This window comes from Elaeis guineensis, chromosome 10 (assembly GCF_000442705.2).
Source record: "Elaeis guineensis isolate ETL-2024a chromosome 10, EG11, whole genome shotgun sequence".
Taxonomy (NCBI): Eukaryota; Viridiplantae; Streptophyta; class Magnoliopsida; order Arecales; family Arecaceae; genus Elaeis; species Elaeis guineensis.
The window spans coordinates 7,105,709-7,125,621 of record NC_026002.2 but is presented as its reverse complement, the minus strand read 5'-3'; the positions used below and the strand labels follow the sequence as shown (position 1 = coordinate 7,125,621).

Below are 19,913 nucleotides of genomic sequence, written 5' to 3'. Positions count from 1 at the left end.
AATGATGTCATGAAGGTAGTCTCGCGAAAATCCAAAAGGTTGTTAAAAAATAAATGAAGTATAGGCCGATCAAGTTATTACATGGCACCGAATAGCCGATCAAACCAGGTCGAATGACTAATCAACGCACATGTCAAATTCCAAAGAATGCACAAGTATAGACTGGTTGTGAGTACAGCCTACTTGAAAGGCTAGATATTGATTTAAAGATTGATAAAATTCTGTGCTAAGATATCTGTCTAACACAGTGGAAGTTTGAATGTAAAATATGTGGAGATTGTTGTTGAAAAGCGAAGACTTGAAAACTAGAAAAACATTAAAATTTATTATGGCGACCATTAGGAGAAAGTGGATAAGGTAATAGTAATAGCAAATGAGAGGTTTCAACATGAGAGAAGGACAATTATATAATTGTTAATGAGAAAATGTAAAAAATTCTAAGTTATAATTCTAAGAGAAGTTTTTTTTGCCAATTGAATAATTATCTCTTCTTTTTTTTTTTTACCTTCAAGTTATTTTTGTCTTTTTTGCTTTTATTTATCCTCTAGTTCGTAGTTCATAGTTTTTAGCATAGCCCTATGGTTATTACTTTCTCTGAGAAAGCGAAATCCTAATGATGAAAGTCTTTGAAGGCCAAGATAGCAAAACCTAATACTATCCATCCTTTTTAGTTCAATATTGGTGGCATGTTGGTAATCGATCTACTCTAGCTATAGATCTGTTCTCTATGTCACCCGATCCCAATAAGGAAAACAAGGGAACATACACTAATCTTTAAGTCCATGGATCTAAAAAGAAAAACAATAATATTGAGTTTGATTCAGTGTAGCCATAGATTTGTTTTCCATACCATCCTATCTCAAAAAGAAAAATAAGAGCGGCACATACTAATCTTTAAGTACCTTGTCAAAAAGAGAATAAAAAATATTGAGCTCAATAGCTTAAAAATAATCTACTTTAAATAGCTGGATCAAGAAAACATCAAAGAAATTTAACCCAATATATCCATAGGCAAATAATACATTTTGAACAAAATAGATTTTATAATAAAAACTTTATATTCAAAATTATATTTATATTCCAATATTCAATAATAAATACTAAATTTTAAACTGATCTCAACTCTACAGCCTCTAAGATTATACCTATATTTATGTCTTGTAATAGCATCATAATACTGCCTTTGATGCTTTCAATAGATACAAAATACTGTATTTAATCTCTGTAGAGTATGTCCAAAATATTATATTTAGCCCCAACAAAGTAGATATAGAAATTGCATTTAACACTTATAGAGTAAATATAAAATAATCTAGTTCCGAAACAAAAAAAGTGCCAATGTATAACTTCACTGATGAGATCTAGAATATAGATATAATTAACTTATTTTAATATTAAAATATTATTTTACCATTTTATTCTTTCTTTAATATAAACTACTTTCTAAAAATTTAATAAAATAATTTAAGTGCAGGAAAAGTACTTACCTCACGAATACCAACAAGTAGATTAACTTGTTCAACAAGGATACCTTAAAAACCTAATATTGACCTACCAAGAAAACCCTTGTTTTGCAAGTGAAGCTCTGAGTGTTGAAAAGTATGCACTTGTGCATCACGTTCTTCTAAAATAGACTTTATAATAACATAATGCAATATTTACACAAACTAAAAGCATTTAAGTCAGTTGAAATTTAGTTTTTAAATGTTCAAAATGTATGGATCAAGACCAATGTTTTGAAGTTGTATTGCATATATGACCATCATTCATTTTTTGTCAACTTGACACACAAGTGGATCAGCTCATGCGCGCTGGATTAGGCAGGCTTGGATATAGTTTTATCAAAAGATTAGCACAATTTACTTAGGCTTGAGCCCGAAGCGATCCATCCTTCGAGCTTACTTTCTAGGCCCAAGCTTGGCCTTTATTTAGAGGTTGTGCTTTGGGCTGGGCCTCATGTTGCTCAAACCTTCTTTTCAGATTTTAATGCTAAATATAAATAAATAATATTTTTAACAATAATTTCAATCCCAATAACTAAAATAATCTAGTAATGATTCTAGATTCTTTCGTGAAATTTGCATACTAACAAGATCCAAGATTTAATCATAAAAGCTTAGGATTACAAAATTTCAGGCTTGGATCGAGCTTTAACCCCAAAGCCCTAGCCTAACACGTTTAATAAACACACTTATTATCCAGGCCCAGCCCAGGCTGTAAGGGCTAAAATCTTAGTGAAATTCTTTATGCACCACGGGGAGCATAGAAAATCTGACATGGATTATACTACTTTATATAATTGGTCCACATAGCCACCACTTTCTAATGTGCATTTAATATCTATAGTTTCATTTTTTGATTTGAAAATTTTGAATGACGAAAATATTCCTGCTTTTGAAAAGAAATTATGACATCTTATGTCTATATTATGATATCCTGCATGTAGGAAGTCATAATTTTGATGCAGGATATCATAATATACCGTAGAATATCATAATTTTTTTCAAAGAGCGGGGGCATTTTCATCATTTAAAATTTTCAAACGACAAAGCGGAACTGCAGACATTAAATGCGTATTGAAAAGTGATTGGACAAAAATACTTCTTCTATATCATGACATCCTGGGCCCTATTATAACATCCTGGACCATATTATGACATTCTGCGGGTAGAAAGTTATAATTTAATGCAAGATGTCATCATATGCCATAGGATGTTATAATTTTCTGGACCATATTATAATATCCTGCATGTAAGAAATCATAATATGTCACAGGATATCATAATTTTTTCAAAGAATAGAAATATTTTTATCACACAAAATTTTTAAATAAAAAAGTGAAACTGTAGGCATTAAATACGTGTTGAAAGTGATGATTATATAAACCAATCACATAAAGCAGTGCACTCCACATTAAATTTTCTACGCTACCTGTTGTGCACAAAGAATTTCTCAAAAAACAACATAGCCACTCCTCTTTTCCCCTCTTTTTTTAAGAAGCAAACAACCTCCAAAACAACATAGCCAGTCCCCTAAGATGGCAAATTATGCTATATACCATATGCACTAATATGACTATGCACCATGCCAATTACCAAATCTCATCCCTATACACCACAAGATGAAAGCATAATGCATAGGCCCACAGGAAGGAGATGTGGTGATTGGCGTGGTGCACGGCCACATGATATGCTATATGATATAATTTCTCCCCCAAAAGAACATTAGGATTGTCTCTAAATTGTGCAGATGTGGTCAATTGTGTCTAAATTATGTACACATGGTTCAAAGTATCAGTTGAGGCTTTTCCTTGGGCTGAAAGCAGAAAGTGTCCAAGAGGGGAAAAAAAAAAAAAAAAGTACCCTTTATAAATTTCTTCACATCGTACCTCTTACTTTTTTTTCAATTTTCCAATTTAATCATGGTATGCTCCTACACCAAATAAAAATTACCGGATGGTCAACAATTTAATATGACACAATGGCCCTATAGGCTGACTTTACTTGCAACGCAACGGCATTTACCGAATGAAAATCGTGCGAACGAAAGGAGGAGCATTGTGAAAGTATCATTTGGTTAGCTGAGAATGTTTTGTACGCGACGCCACTACACCTTATAAACTTTTTGCTAGACTCAATCTTCATCAAATTCAGGTCAACTTTCTAGTGACCATCCGCAAGCGGCACACATCATGCAAGTTCGCCGCATAAAGCGGCAAATAAAAGATGAAAAATACAGTATTAGGAGATAAGAACTTTCTGCTATCACAAAAGCTCTTCACTCGCCAGCAGAAAACAAGTGCATGATCAATAATAACTATCACTTGCTTTTCTATATAATAAAAACGCATAGTCAAAATTCTAAGAACAGAATTCCTAAAATTTAGATGTGTAGAGATTCAACATCCAACAAATTCTACGAGGAACGCTTGATAGACCAGTGGAGTTTGATATCAGATAATTGACCAATCCATAATTATATCATGTTGAGAAATCTAGTTTTAGGAACATCATAAACTACTGAATCAACAAGAATGGCAGTGAATTTAATATTTCAACTTCCCCAAAGAACAAATATTATATTCTCCAAGAAAAATCGGTCAGCACCAATCATCTCGAGGGTAAAATGAGATACAAATCTTAGACATGTAACTTTCAGTTGAACATCAAAAATACAGACATTCTGAGTAGAATCCAAAGCTCACGAGCAGAGCTGGGGAGAGAGTAGAACTGACAAGAAATGAAAAGACATGCAGTATACTATGCTGTGTCCATGTCAGAAGCACTGACTGGAATAATCCCTACTCTATCTGATAAGGACTCTGCACACAGAAGAATGATGAATGGCAGACACGGTGAGATTCCACTTCCCAATCATTCCTTGGTTTCTTCCTTGCTTTCTTCCTCAGTGTCTTCATTGCCAGCCTTGATCTCATCGACCTTGGTGGCGATCGCAGCATCGTTGGAGTTCTCTGTCTTCCCCAGCAGTATCTCAATCTATATTCAAAAAGATAATTATAAATTGCAGTTCATAGCACATTTCCTTGCATATTTCAAATAATTGGCAGCAGAATTAAGAAATGGCACCTTGGCTTTCCGGACAAGGCGGCCCTTGGTCTCATCTTTGGTGCCAACAGTCGATGTCAGAATCTCTGCTCCCATTACATACACATACACCCAAAATCACATGAGAAAAATCGATCAAGTTTCAGGGTTTATGAAGAGAAGTTGTGTGATATGCTTACTCTTCTGAGTAGCCAGGCCACTGTTCTTCAGTATCTCGGCAACAGTAACGACAGTGCCAATAGCTGGAATACACGAAAATAGGATCAAGAAATCATCAGTGATCATGCCAGGTAGCATTGAATTCTTCACTTCATTAACTGTAAATCAAGAAGACATGATATGGATTTTGATATTATTTCTATCACCAGAACATAATCCAGGAAACTAAAGATTCAAAACGGTCCAAGAAAGAAATGGCAACTATAAATATAAATCCCATAAATGTGACACAGCCACCAATACAGTTGTTGACAAAGAAACCTAATTATCTGAAGTAAGTAATAATCTGATATTCATCATTATTTATATCACAAGTAGATAATCCAGGAAATTACACACAAGAAGATCACTTTTTTGATGAAAGAAATCGTAACTAAAAACACAGGTTTTTGTATATCTAGAACTAACCAGCAGTCCAGTGGTATCCATAACAGCGAATTATCCAACCAGAGATCACCAATACTACCAACCAGATCACTATTTTCAAAGTCCAGAGAATAAAAGAAAGGCAAGATACTGTACCAAAAAAAAAAAAGGGACAGGCAAGATAGAACCCATTGAAAGAAACATTTAACAGATCAATTCAAGGAAACCCTGAAACCAATTATTAGAAAAGACCGCTAAAATATTATTTACAGAGGTAATTTCAAGAATGGAAGGAAAAAAAGATTCGAGACAATAAGTAATTTAATATTCTTCAATTTTTTGTTCTATTCATGGAATATCGGAAGATAAAATGGATGCGGAAAAATGCAACTGCTCGGGGAGAGATGGGATCAAGAAAAAGCCAATACCCATTCCCAGCGCAGAGAGCTCGATCTCATTGTTCTGCTGCATGTACCTCTGCAAGTTTATTCCATAACAACCAAATAAGTGCCCAAAAAATCCACAGAATTAGTATCCCTAGAATGGAAATTTAAAAATCCTAGATCGGCAAACAGGGAAACAGCAGAGATGTGATCCCTTCCATCGCAAAAATCCAAAGCAAGAAAAAAAAAATAAAAAGAAAACATCACCAAAAACAAAGGAAATTCCACCCGATCAAGTCCCCAAAAAAGCATTATCTTGGGAAACAATTTCATCCCAAGAAGCTATACGAACAGAGCAATTCTTGCTGTAATTTTCCAAATCAAGACATCAAATTACGTCAGGAAACTAAGAACCATCAAGAAATCAAATCATATTAGATTCCTGAATTCATTCATCTTAAAAAAGAAAAAGGAAAACATAAGAAGAGAAGCCAAGCGAAGAATAGGCTTAATAACACACAATTCCTAGTAAGAAAGATTAAGAAAAAGGAGAGAAAAATCCGAACTCGATCGGAACCTGAAGAAAACACTAATCGAGAAACGATCTCATCTCAAGAATCCATATGCAGCGTGAGATGAAAGAAAGATCACATCAGAAAACTAAAGAAACCACCAAGAAATCAACTCATGTCAGGGATTCCAGCTCTGATCCTCCTAACCAAAGAACGGACGGCGAAGAAAGAGATCGGAACCCAAATTTTTGGAGAGGGAGGGAAAATACCTTAGCGAGATTGACGTAGAAGTAGAGCGGCTTCTTGTGGGTGGAGACCTGGATGCGGTTCTTCTTTCCCGGCGCCACCACCCCCACCGCCACCGTGGGGTCCTTCACCGCCTCCGCGACCATCACCGCCTCCATATCTCTCTCCTCTTCTCTTCTCTTCTCTCTCTCCGTGGGGAAGGGGCGAAAGAAGAAAGCTCGGGTCTCGCTCGCCCCAAGAGATCAGTATGCCGAGAAGTGCTCGCAGGCGCAAGGGGTGCTAAAATTGGCGCCGTTCCAGGGAGCATTCCCAGTCGGAGAGCACCACGTGTCGCGATCCTCTCGGTGGGTTGTTTTCTTTCTTCATAAGTTATTTGGCGGGCCGTACGATGCGGTTATGTCCGTTACCATTCACGATCGGATGAATTGGTATGGGTTGTATCGGTCGCACCTTCACCGTTGGATCGCGCGACGTTCGCATCTAGTCTGTGCAGCAGATGAAATATGTGCAGAGTGCGATCTAACGGTTGATGTGATAAAAAAAATCAATCTTTAGCGCCAAAGATGCAACCTGAACCCTGGACTGATTCATTCCCATCTCTCTGCTACATCGACGGTTTAGACTGTATCTTTCAGGCGAAAGAGTGGTAGGTTTTTTTCGCAACATCAACTGTTAAATTATGTCATGCACAGCTCTAAAAATACCGTACATATCCTCTTTCATATGCTTACAGAGATCTTATAGTAGCTATTGCATGATCCAATAATATATATCTTAAAATAAGATGGACCATTCTTCGTGTACGAATGATGCAACCCAAATTTTTTACGTACTTGATTTTGGTTTTCCTTTTTTGTCCCAAATAACTCTTTAGGATTGATGTTTTAATGTTTATGGTGCAATTTCTTATCATTTGCTATTGCTGGAGTTCAAGGCTAAATTTTGTTATTTTTGGCTTACAGTTCAGGTTGCGTCAATTTGTTGTGCAGGTTCAAATTTGATACGGAGGGAAAAAAAATTTACCTCAGTCAAAGCCAATATTTGACCTTAGAGCTTATGAACAAATAGCCTCAGTGACCGACTTTAATCCTAATCGACCCGAGGTACCCTCGAGATCAACTCAGGCTAACACTTTAGGGAACCTTTACATCTGATATTGTTGCTCGATTTACACCAGTTAATAAGATTTCGAAGTCTATGGGGCAGCCTGCCATGAACCGATTAAAAAAAAAAAGATAACGACGTATCTTTCTAGATAAAGCAAGATATAACCAACGTATCTCACTCAGTAAGGCAAAACTAATTATCTGATTCTTCCGATTCCTTATGATACCTCCACCCTCATTTGTAAATAGAGGGCCAAAAGGGTCCCTCAAGGTACGCAATTACTCCTCTCTCTAACAGCACATTCCTTCCCTCTATTTTTTATTTTTCAGATTTGAGCATTGAAGGGTCTCCATCGGAACCAACTCCGGTCAGAAATTTATTTTGTAGGTCAAGACTCCGTCATGGAGCGCTAGTTCACCTCTCTTTTATAGCTGATCTAGTATCAGTCAGAAGACTAGCAGTAATAAATTAACGCTAGAGGAAGGGCTCCAAGTTTGTTATGAGAAGGAGCGAACACCCTATCACTATGATACCATACAAGAGGACTTTATCGCACCGCTCTAATGCCACCGTTTCAAAAACGGCTATAGCCCCTGCGAACTTATGGCCACCTTCACAATAGATGGAGGAGTCGCCTCCACCTACTCAACTAGCAACAAGGACAGATCCAAATCAATTCAACTCGCTTGTACACCAGGTGCAAACATTGGTCATTGCCGTGCAAGAAATACAGCGGGCTAACAAGGTCTCTGTTAAAGGGCCTCAATCGGCACTACCTCAGCCTCCTTTGTGCAGTCCAGAACGAGAAAGGCAGAGTTGGCATAGCCAGTCTAGAAGCCCCGTATGAGAAAGGAGACAATCCCTAACCCGCAATCTAGGAGAGACTCCACTCTAGGTCGACCTCTTCGTCAGTTTCCACCACGGCATCCGAAAGCTTGCACTACTCGAGATACCGATGTAGACTACAAACTTTAAGAGATGAATCAATGGATCGAAGCCCTAGACAACCAAGCCCTAGTTCAAGACGATGAGCTTGGTTTCAATATTAGTCCATCCTTCAGCGGAAAGATATGCAGCAACTACTCATTGCCTACTTGAAGATGTCGCAGCTAGAGACGTATGACAGATTAATCGACCTCATAGATCATCTAAAGAGTTTTAAAACCTTAATGCTTCTCCATAGTGCCATGGATAGAATTCTATATCGAGTTTTTCCTTCCACTTTGTGGAAGGAAGCACGAAACCAATATCCACCACCAGCATAGTGGTACATGCACAACTTTTTTTTGCTTTATTTTGAGCAACCATGCACAAAATAGTTCTTCTTTAAAATCACTAAACAACCCAGCCCCATTTTTCCTTTTACCACTATCTAAACCACCTTCAAAGTTGACAATGAAATGTTTAATTGGTGGATATCTTTCTTGAAGCAACAAAGACTTGTCTAGTCTCTAGATGAGGGGTAGTTCTGAAGTCATACTGATAAGCTCTTCTTCCTACTTAACCTAAAATTCCTTTACAACTAGGGCATCTATAGATGCTTGAACTTCTTATTTTTGTGATGATTACTATTGAAAGGATAATTGGAACAATAATATTTATAACCTTGCCACATATCCAATTTGACTAGACTCGTATCTAACTTTTACATGACCCAACTCTAACATGACTTACCCAACTCAATCATTTGACTCAATTGATTGAACCTTACGAAAGCCATTCTGTCTTCACCCCACTATTGGTGTTTTCCAAGAAAAATAAATAACTAATAATAAAATATATAAAAGGACCTAACCACTAATTAAACCTGATCTAAGTGTTTTAAGCCAATCCAATCTAAACCTAGCTCAAGATGATAGATACCTATGTAATAACCAATTTATACAATGTATTATATAATGCGAATGCTCAGGTTATAACTCCACTCCAATTTTGTCAAAATCGAATCGGACTGGTTGGTCCAACTGGTTGAACTAGGAATCAGTTAGCTAATCGATCCGCTAGATACCTCTTAAATCAGATCGGCCAAAAATCAATTAGAATTGGATGAATTGTTCAAACTAAAAGAATCATCCGAAGCAGATCCACCGGTTGAGCAGGACAAATCATAGAAATTTGATATCTAGGTTGGAATTTTGGGCTTAAATACTTTAATTTAAAAGCCTGAATTACTAATTTACTATCCAAAACTAAAAGGCTCAAAGCTCTAGACTAATAAACAAATAGAACCCCAAAACAAAAGAAAGCCTCCACCACACATATCACTTCCAGGACAAGGATTAGGGCCTTTTGTTTTCTCTTTTTTCATTATTTTTATTTTTTATAAATTTGAAATAATAAAATCTTAAATTATGACATTATACTGATGCCAACATTCCGTGAACTAGTTGAACCAGAAGCCGGCCAGTATTCAAAATCCGGTCCAATTTTTGAAACATTGCTGCACCCAAGATTTTGTGCACCACTTATTTTATTCCTTGTTATCGGAGGGAGCCTTGTGGCAATTTTACCGATTTAATATTTATTTTTAAAAAAATTAAAATAATATTTTTTTAAAAATATTTATTAAATTATTATCTGAAATAAAATCATCTTATGACAAGATGATTTTCTATGCTAACTCACCATCTCATATGTGAAGTTAGTAGGAAGAGAGCCATCTTATAATAGGACGACTTTCTGTGCTGACTTTATGAGCCGTCCTATGATAAGACGACGGTATTTTTACCATTACTAATATACATATTAGCGACGGTATTATCGGCGATAAAACTTCCGTCGTTAATAAATATTTTATCGATGGCTATTAAAGACAGTATTTTCACCATCGTTAATACTAGTTTTATCGACGGCATAAATGATATTAGAGACGGCATCACCATCGCTAATAATCATTAGCGACAGTACTATTAGAGATGGCGTTCGCCATCGTAAAAAAAAAAAAAAAATTATTTATTAAAATTATTATAGAGGAAAAGAGTATTAGAGATGGTAATTGCTGTCACTAATCGACGGTACTATTAGCGACTGTGTTAGCCATCGCAAAAAAATAAAAAAAAAATTATATATTAAAATTATTACCGACAGTAAAAAGAGTATTAGCAATGGCAGATACTGTCTCTAATAATCATTAGCTACGATACTATTTGCGACGATGATAGCCATCATAAAAAAAAAAAAAAAAAAATTATTTATTATTAAAATTATTAGGAACGACGTAAGAGTATTAGCAACGGTAACTGCCACCGTCAATACTCAATACAGAATATAATTTTTTTTTTATTTTTTTCTGAATATGATTTAATTTTAATATTTAAAGTCTATTTTTACTATTCATTATCTAAATAATTATCGTTAAAGTATCATCATAAAAAATCATCTCAATCCGGTAGCCCTAGTTATGTCGATTAATAAAATTCGATTTCGACGGTCACAAACGACCGTATGATGATCTAATAGATAGAGACTATCGATGGATCCAAAAACTTACAACGATAATTTTGATGATATTTATAGTACACTATCAAAATTTTACTTCAATCGAATATCATTATCATTATCAATTTTGCACGTGATGATTTAGACCATTAAATATAAAATATATGATTAAAAGGCCAAACGGTATCCGATTATAAAATAATTTTTTAGATAAATAATCTTTACTACTACTTTGATCGTTTATATGATGGTGATTGTAAAATTCAAAACACGTATACATAAACGATCCAAAACTATATATCTTTTGATACTCATTCTTAAAATTCTTAAGTAATTATATTTTATTTTTGTAAGATTTGTTTAACATAGATGGTTTATATGCGTGCGGTTTAGATTTTACGATCACCACCATACAAATGATTAAAGTAGTAGCAAAGATCATTTATCTAAACAACTACCTTAATAGGATGTCGTTTGGCCTTTTGATCACTCATTCTTCATTTAACGGTCGAAATTATTTTATACTAAATTGATCATGATAATGATATCTGATTGATGTAAAATTTTGATAGTATGCTACAAATATCATCAAGATTATCATTGCAAGTTTTCGAACCCATCGGTGGTCTCTATCTATCAGATCATCATACGTCGTTTGTGACTGTTGAAATTAAATTTTATTGATCGATATAGCTAGGTCTGTCGGATCAAGATGTTTTTTGTGATGATACTCTAACAATAATTATTTAGATAATAAACAGTGAAGATAAATTTTAAATTTCAAAATTATATCATATTCGGACGTTTATGAAGGCGTGAAAGGTTATTAGCAACGATTTTTAGCGACGGCAACATTGCTATCGCTAAAAATATTATTAGTGATAGCATTAGAGACAGTATTAGCGATGGTTAAGTTATTAGTGATGGTATTAGTAACAGAAGTCATGCCGTCGCTAATAATTTTTAAAAAATTATTTTAAAAATTTAATAAAAGTATTAGCGATGGATTTTTGTTTTTAGTGATGGATATTTTTTTTACTAATATAGTCACCGACGGTATTAGCGATGGTAAGTTTGCCGCCAGTAATAGTCTTTTATAAAATCAAAATATTTTCCTCCCCGCTCATTCTATCTCATTTCCACCCCCCAATCCCCCTCTCCGACATCCTCACCCCCCCACCCCCCTCTCTGACGTCGCGTGGCCGCTGTGACCTCGCTGGTTGTCCCCGTAACGGCCCAACCTCGAGCTGACCTTGTCGATCTCACGGCCCTTGCCACATCACCCCCACGGCCCCGTCCTTGCCCCGCCTCCCCTGTGGCCTGGCGTCGGCCCTGTTGCCCCCAGCCTACGACCTGACTCCACTGGCCCTCGAGCCCCCACCGCCCCCAGCCCGTGGCTCGACTCCACTGGCCCCCCAACCCCCGCCCCAGCCCCATGGCCCCCAGCCAACGGCCCCTAACCCCCATCCCGACCCCGTCGCCCCTAGCCCATGGCCCTGAGCTAGCCACTTCAGCCTTGCCCCGTCGCCCCTGCCCCGCGATCTGTCCCTGCATCAATGTTGTGAGTATTAGCGATAGCATTAGCGATAGCTAATGTTGTCTACTATTAGTGACAGCTAGAGTGCCTGGTGCGGACACCTGAGCCATCAAAAATCGACAACATGATTTAAATTCGATTTGGATCGAAGAAGCCTCATTAGATTGATTCTACTTCTGTTATTTATTTTCAGTCAATAAATTTTTAATGCATTTAGCTTTAGATCCATAGGACCATACTTGGATTTGTCCACGTCATCTTTGGAGCCACCACTCTCCACATGCTAAGAGAAGAAATATGCATGCCAGCATGTGCCGTGCTCATGCCAAGTTGTGTCAAGCATCAAGCATCCACATGGAGTTCTATTTCTTTCTTAGAATTCCTTAAGAGTTCTTGGCTACTTACTTATTTTGTTGAAGGCTGATTTCTTTCTCATGGTAGATTATTTTATCACATATAGTGCTTTACTTTTTTGTGGAAGGCTGATTTCTTTTTTGTAAAAGATAAGAGATTCCTAAAGAAACAGGACCCTTAGAGTCCTATATAAATCTTTGTATCTTCCATGAAGAGGATAATGAATGATTTTATAAACTCCACAAATACTTGTGTCAATCGCTCCGAGAGGGAGAGGATGTGAGACCCAAAATCATCCCACAAGGAGAAGGTGTGAGGCCCACTTTCTATCCTACTCCTACTTAAGATCTAATATTCCTGCAACTCTGATTCGACTCCACCATCTACCCACGCAAGCCTACCTCGCCAAGAGAAGATCTGTCTCCTCCAGAATTTTCATCATCGTGCTGAGAGAAGGAGTGATTTCTTATTCTACAGATCATATGCTGTTAAGGATCTTCGTTCCTTATCAGTTGATCTTTGATTTTTTTTTTAATCTGATGTTGGTAAAGACCTAGTTCTTTATCGATGGATCTGTTTGGTTAAAATATTAAGAGCCCTAATCAAAGTAGTTTCTTAACTACCACGATCTGGATTCTTATCATCTTCTTGAATTTTTCTTACGGATTTAATATTTTATTTTCTCTCATTTCATTTATATTTTTTTTTATATTTACTCGTGAGCATGTTTAATTTCTGCTATCTATTTATGAAATTCTCTATTACTAGTTGTTTACTGATCTTTCGAATGACATTCGTCTGTATCATTTAGATTTATCTCGCTTTAGTCTCGTATCAATCAATCACTCCTCCTGAGCAGATATAGACAACTATACTGTCTTTCTTAAGAATAATGAGCCACTGGCTGGACGTGATTTGTTGTTGATGAACAAAAGAGAGCTTGATCATTATGATTGATTTTCTTTTTCTCTCTTCTTTAGGATTGTCCTACATCAATTTGATATCAGAGCCAGTTGATTAGGACTTTAGTTTAAATTCAGCAATTTAAATTTTTGCAAGTTAAATTTTCGTACTCTAAATTTTGTATTTTACTCTCAAGTATTTTAATTTTTATTACACCTTATTTTTGCATCCTAGAGTTGCATGACCACTAGATCAGGTACCTGGTACCAACATCCTACTTCCCCACCCAACACTAATATGGACCCCAATATAGCAGCCATCATTAATACTCTGACTGAAAAGTTTGATGACATAAAAAATTTTATGAAAATCATGGATGAGAGAATAATGGTCTTAGAAGAAGCTAGACAGAAATAATCTAAACCTGAGTCTCTCCGACTACCTATAAGACAAAGAGGTAGGAATCTAGAACTTGATCGACCTATAGGGGCACGCCCGCACCATAACCAATTCCATCAAGATGAGCATATTCTTAGGAATGTGAAGGTCGAAGCCCCAAGTTTTGATGGTTGTCTAGATCCGAGAGAGTACCTAGTTGGAAAATCAGGTATGGACCACTATTTTGGATGGTACAAAATGTCTGAAGCAAGGAGAGTTAGGTTTGCTAGGATAAAATTGGTTAGGCAAGCCCAACTTTATTGAGAAAGTATTGAGCATCTTCTCAATCAGAGAAGACAAGATTCGATAGAAATCTGAGATGAGATGAAAGAAAAACTCAGAAAGAAATACCTCCCCACCTCTTACCAATAAAGATTTTTAGATCAATGGCAGAGGCTTACTCAAGAAAATAGATCAGTCACCGAGTATATCACGAGATTTGTTGAATACCTCATGAGATGTGGAGTAGCCGAAGATAGGGTTGTTACCTTATCTAGATTTAAAGCTGGATTACGAGAGAATATTCAGCGTGAGCTCTTTCTGCGAGAGGTAACCACGTTGGAACAAGCTTATTAACTTGCCTTAGACTTTGAGAGATTTTTTAAATATTCGACTCCCCGTCGTCCTGAACCCAGTCGAGTAACCCCTTCTGGATCGAGATCTAATATTAATCAAACTCCTAGTAACGGACCTCCACTTACAAATTCTATTGAAGAAAAGAAGATAAAGGAAAAGGAGCTATAGGAGAGTTATCAAAAGAAAGTAATTCTTGATCCCATTGCTTTAAGTGCCATGGTTACGGTCACTTTGCTGCACAATGCCCCAACCGATCATTATTCGTAGAAGAATTAGAAGGAGAAACTCTAAAAAATATTAAGGAGGAAGTTTATGAAGCTGATCCAGATTTAACGAGCAATTTGAGAGTACTGAGGACATCCTAAGTTATACCGCACCTGAGTCAGACCTTAGGTTTGAAGTCGTTAGGTATGTCCTAGCACAAACTAAGGAAAGTGAAGATTGGTGTAGGACCTCTATTTTTCATACCTTCATAAAATTCGGCAATAAAATTTGTAAGGTGATCATTGATAGCGGTAGCTGTATCAACGCCATCTCCACCGACACGATTAAGCGATTAGGATTAACTCCTGTGGATCATCCCAATCCATACCGTATATCTTGGATTGATTCCTCCTCTATTTTTATCAAATTTAGATGCCGTGTGCCCATCCAGCTTCATTCCTATCAGGATCATGTGTGGTGCGATGTCTTACCCATGAAAGTCGGAAGTATCATATTAGGTCGGCTTGGCTATTCAACAATGATGTTATAATTTATGATCGAACCAACTCCTGTAGCTTTACTCATCAGGGTAAAAAAATCATAATTAATCCTTCCCCACCTAAGGCTATTAATAGAAAGATAGGCGATGGACCAAAAGAAAACCTCAAGAAGAAAAGCCTCTATCTGATAGGTACTAGAGAATTAGAGATGACCATGAGTGAAGGATCACCAGTTTGGATGCTTGCTACTAGAGAAGTTCGTGAGGATTCTAAGATGGATTATCCTAAGGAAGTAGCTAGCCTTCTTAGTGAGTTTCATGATGTCTTTCCTGAGGATCTTCCAGATTACTTACCGCCTATAAGAAACATTCAACATGCCATTGATTTAGTTCCTAGATCTATCCTATCCAACTTGCCTCACTATAGGTTGAACCCTAATAAGCATGCCGAGCTACAAAGACAAATTGGAGAGCTGATAAAAAAAAATTATGAGGGAGAGTTTGAGTCCTTGCGCGGTTCTTGCACTACTGACTCCAAAGAAGGATGGTACATGGAGGATGTGCATAGATAGCTATGCCATTAACAAGATCATCATTAAGTATCGCTTCCCCATCCTTAGGTTAGATGACATGTTAGATATGATGGCCAGATCCACTATCTTTTCAAAGATTGATCTTAAGAGTGATTACCATCAAGTAAGGATTAGACCGGGAGATGAGTAAAAAACTGCTTTCAAGACAAAAAATGATCTATATGAGTGGATGGTGATGCCATTTAGATTATCTAATACCCCTAGTACCTTCATGAAGTTGATGATCCAAGTACTATGATCATTTATAGGAGTATTTGTAGTTGTATATTTTGATGATATTTTGATCTATAGTCGAACTAGGGAAGACCATCTAGATCATCTCCAAAGAGTGTGTCAAGTTCTTAAAACAGAAAATTTGTATGCTAATCCTAAGAAGTACGCTTTTATAACAGACCATATCATCTTTTTAGGTTTTGTTGTTACCCCCAATGGTGTATCTGCTGATCCTGAAAAGATTAGAGTAATAGTTGAGTGGCCGGTGCCCAAGAGTGTGCATGACGTGCGAAGTTTTCATAGATTAGCAACTTTTTATCGTAGGTTCATAAAAGGGTTTAGCACCATAGTCGCTCCCATCACTGACTGCATTAGAAAGAAAAAATTTGAATGGAGTAGGACAGCCAATAGAGCCTTTCTAGACATTAAGGACAAGATGACCCATGCACCAATCTTACATCTCTCTGATTTTTTTAAGATTTTTGAAGTAGTGTGCGATGCGTCAGGAGTTGGGATTGGTGGTGTCCTTAGTCAAGAAGGTCATCCGATAGCATACTTTAGCGAGAAACTTAACGATTCTAAACTCAAATATTCTACATACGATAAGGAGTTTTATGCGGTAATCCAAGCTTTAAGATATTGGAGGCATTACCTACTACCGCAAGAATTTATTTTGTACTCTGACCATGAGGCCCTTAGATTCCTGAATTTGCAAAAGAAATTGAATCATAGACACGATAGGTGGGTCAAATTTTTGCAAGCCCATACTTTTTTTTGAAACACCGTGCAGTATAGAGAATCATGCTGCTGATATCCTGAGTCATCGTCATACTTTGCTATCCACCGTTAGTATAGAAGTTGTTGGTTTTGATAAGGTTAAAAAAATTATGAGGAGTGTCCAGATTTTGGTGACATACTTACCACTTTACGTAAGGGGTCATCTAGAGAATGTAGTGAATATACCCTTCAGGATGGTTACCTATTTAGAGAAACTAAGCTGTGTATCTCCCGTATATCTTTAAGAGATTTTTTAGTTTGAGAATTACATGCTGGAGGATTAGCTAGACACTTTGGTAGGAATAAAATTATAGAGTTGGTAGAAGCCCAGTTCTTTTGGCCAAGCTTGAAAAGTGATGTCGTCCGAATTATTTTCTAATATGGAACATATGCTGTAGCCAAGCAAAAAAAATAAAATACCGGCCTATATACACCCTTACCTATACCAGACTGTCCTTGGCAAGATGTTAGTATGGATTTTATTTTGGGATTACCTAGGACAGCTAGGAAGCATGATTCTATTCTAGTAGTTGTAGATAGATTTTCAAAAATGGCCCATTTCTTGTCCTGTTGCAAACGTCTGATGCATCAAAAGTTGCATGGATATACTTTGATGAGATTGTTAGACTACATGGATTGCCTAAAACCATTGTTTCTGATAGGGATACTAGATTTATGAGCTACTTTTGAAAAATCTTATGACACTTTTTGGACACAAAACTAAAATTTTCTTCTGCCTATCATCCACAAACCGACGATCAGATCGAAGTGGTTAATAGAAGTCTTGGAAATCTTTTGCGTTGCTTGATTGGGAAACATATGGGTAACTGAGATCTTTTGCTGCCTCGAGCCGAATTTGCATATAATAGCTCTATTAATAGGTCCATTGGCATGAGTCTTTTTGAAGTAGTTCATGAATATCAACCTAGAAAATCAATAGACCTCATCCCACTACCCATGCATGCTAGGATTTTCGAATCTGCAGAGTCATTTGCACAGCATGTCAAGAGTCTGCATAAAGAGATCAGTAAAAAAATTAGTATGAGCAATAAAGTTTATAAACAGAATGCAGATTCTCATCAACGTGTCCAAGAGTTTGCAGAGGGAGACTATGTGATGGTTCGATTGAGGCCTGAACGGTTTTCATCCGAAATTGTAAAGAAGTTACATGCCCGAGGAGCAGGTCCGTTTAAGATCATAAAAAAAATCAGATCAAATGTGTGTGTTGTGGACCTACTTTCTGATTTTGGGATTAGCTCTACTTTTAACATTACAGATCTTATCGCCTATAAAGAACCAACTCAGATACCTAGTGAGCCATTTGAGCCTGAACCAATCTTTGAGAGCGAACCTGTCTCTGAGTGTCCACCAGCCAAAATATTAGCAAAACACGATCAGATTGAGAGAATTTTGGATGAGCAGATTCTCTCCACCCGGAGTCAAGGCTATCAGCGGTATCTGATCAGATGGCGAGGTCGATCGAAGTCTGAAGATACCTGGATCACTCGAGAAGAGCTGCAATGCATTGATCCCGATCTACTTGAGCATCATCAGAGTGAAATCGATCCACACTCGACAGGGTCGAGTTTTCTCCACCTCAGGAGAATTGGTGTGGACATCAGAGCCATCAAAAATCGACAACATGATTTAAATTCGATTTGGATCGAAGAAGCCTCATTAGATTGATTTTACTTCAATTATTTATTTTCAGTCAATAAATTTTTAATGCATTTAGCTTTAGGTCCATAGGGCCATACTTGGATTTGTCCACGTCATCTTTGGAGCCACCACTCTCCACATGCAAGAGAAAAAATATGCATGCCAACGTGTGCCATGCTCATGCCAAGTTGTGTCAAGCATCAAGCACCCACATGGAGTTTCATTTCTTCCCTAGAATTTTTTAAGAGTTCTTGGCTACTTATTTTGTTGAAGGTTAATTTTTTCTCATGGTAGATTATTTATCACATATAATGCTTTACTTTTTTGTAGAGGACTAATTTCTTTCTTGTAAAAGATAAGAGATTCCTAAAGAAATAGGACCCTTAGAGTCCTATACAAATCTTTGTATCTTCTATAAAGAGGACAATGAATGATTTTACAAACTTCATAAATACTTGTGTCAATCGCTCCGAGAGGAAGAGGGTGTGAGATCCAAAATCATCCCACAAAAAGAGGGTGTGAGGCCCACTTTCTATCCTACTCCTACTTAAGATCTAGTATTTCTGCGACTCTAATTCGACTCCACCATCTACCCACGCAAGCCTATCCCACCAAGAGAAGATCTGTCTCCTCTAGAATTTTCATCTATCGTGCTGAGAGATGGAGTGATTTCTTATTCTACAGATCATATGCTGTCAAGGATCTTCGTTCCTTATCAGTTGATCTTTGATATTTTTTTAATCCGATGTTGGTAAAGACCTAGTTCTTTATCGATGGATTTGCTTGGTTAAAAGATTAAGAGTCCTAATCAGAGTAGTTTCTTAACTACCACGATCCGGATTCTTATCATCTTCTTGGATTTTTCTCACAGATTTAATATTTTATTTTTTCTCGTTCTATTCTTTTTTTTTTATATTTACTCGTGAGCATGTTTAATTTCTGCTATCTGTTTATGAAATTCTCTATTACTAGTTGTTTACTGATCTCTCGAATGGCATTCGTCTGTATCATTTAGATTGATCTCACTTTAGTCTCGTATCAATCAATCATGCCTCCTGAGCAGAGTATAGGCAACTATACTGTCTGTCCTGGGAATAATGAGCCCCTGGCTGGACATGATTTGTTGTTGATGAACAGAAGAGAGCTTGATCATTATGATTGATTTTTTTTTTCTCTCTTCTTTAGGATTGTCCCACATCAATTTGGTATCAGAGCCAGTTGATTAGGACTTTAGTTTAAATTCAGCAATTTAAATTTTCGCAAGTTAAATTTTCGCACTCTAAACTTCGTATTTATTTTCAAGTATTTTAATTTTTATTACAAC

The 19,913-nt window shown here is 36.8% G+C and overlaps 1 protein-coding gene across 2 annotated transcripts; it reads right to left on the bottom strand.

Moving 5' to 3' along the window:
* Positions 1 to 4,020: 4,020 nt before the first annotated feature.
* Positions 4,021 to 6,562, bottom strand: LOC105053442 (uncharacterized protein At2g34160). Of its 2 annotated transcripts, none has more exons than XM_010934593.4 (5): positions 6,315 to 6,561; positions 5,579 to 5,627; positions 4,745 to 4,807; positions 4,587 to 4,651; positions 4,021 to 4,496 (listed from the first exon to the last, which is right to left on the bottom strand). In XM_010934593.4, the coding sequence occupies exons 1-5, from the start codon at positions 6,447 to 6,449 to the stop codon at positions 4,374 to 4,376; spliced, it is 435 nt and encodes a 144-aa protein (XP_010932895.1). In that variant the 5' UTR covers positions 6,450 to 6,561; the 3' UTR covers positions 4,021 to 4,373. The 2 variants fall into 2 exon arrangements, with proteins under 2 accessions (XP_010932895.1, XP_010932894.1); XM_010934592.4 differs by having other exon boundaries at positions 4,127 to 4,496; positions 4,745 to 4,882; positions 6,315 to 6,562.
* Between the last annotated feature and the right edge of the window lie 13,351 nt (positions 6,563 to 19,913).

Excerpts from the sequence above, each read along its gene's own strand:
- LOC105053442 (XM_010934592.4), bottom strand. The coding sequence starts at position 6,449 with ATGGAGGCGGTGATGGTCGCGGAGGCGGTGAAGGACCCCACGGTGGCG. Across the intron at positions 4,883-5,578 it reads GCTCTCTGCGCTGGGAATGG|TTAATGAAGTGAAGAATTCA; the intron begins GTATTGGCTTTT and ends CTTGATTTACAG. Across the intron at positions 4,497-4,586 it reads GCCTTGTCCGGAAAGCCAAG|ATTGAGATACTGCTGGGGAA; the intron begins GTGCCATTTCTT and ends TTTTGAATATAG.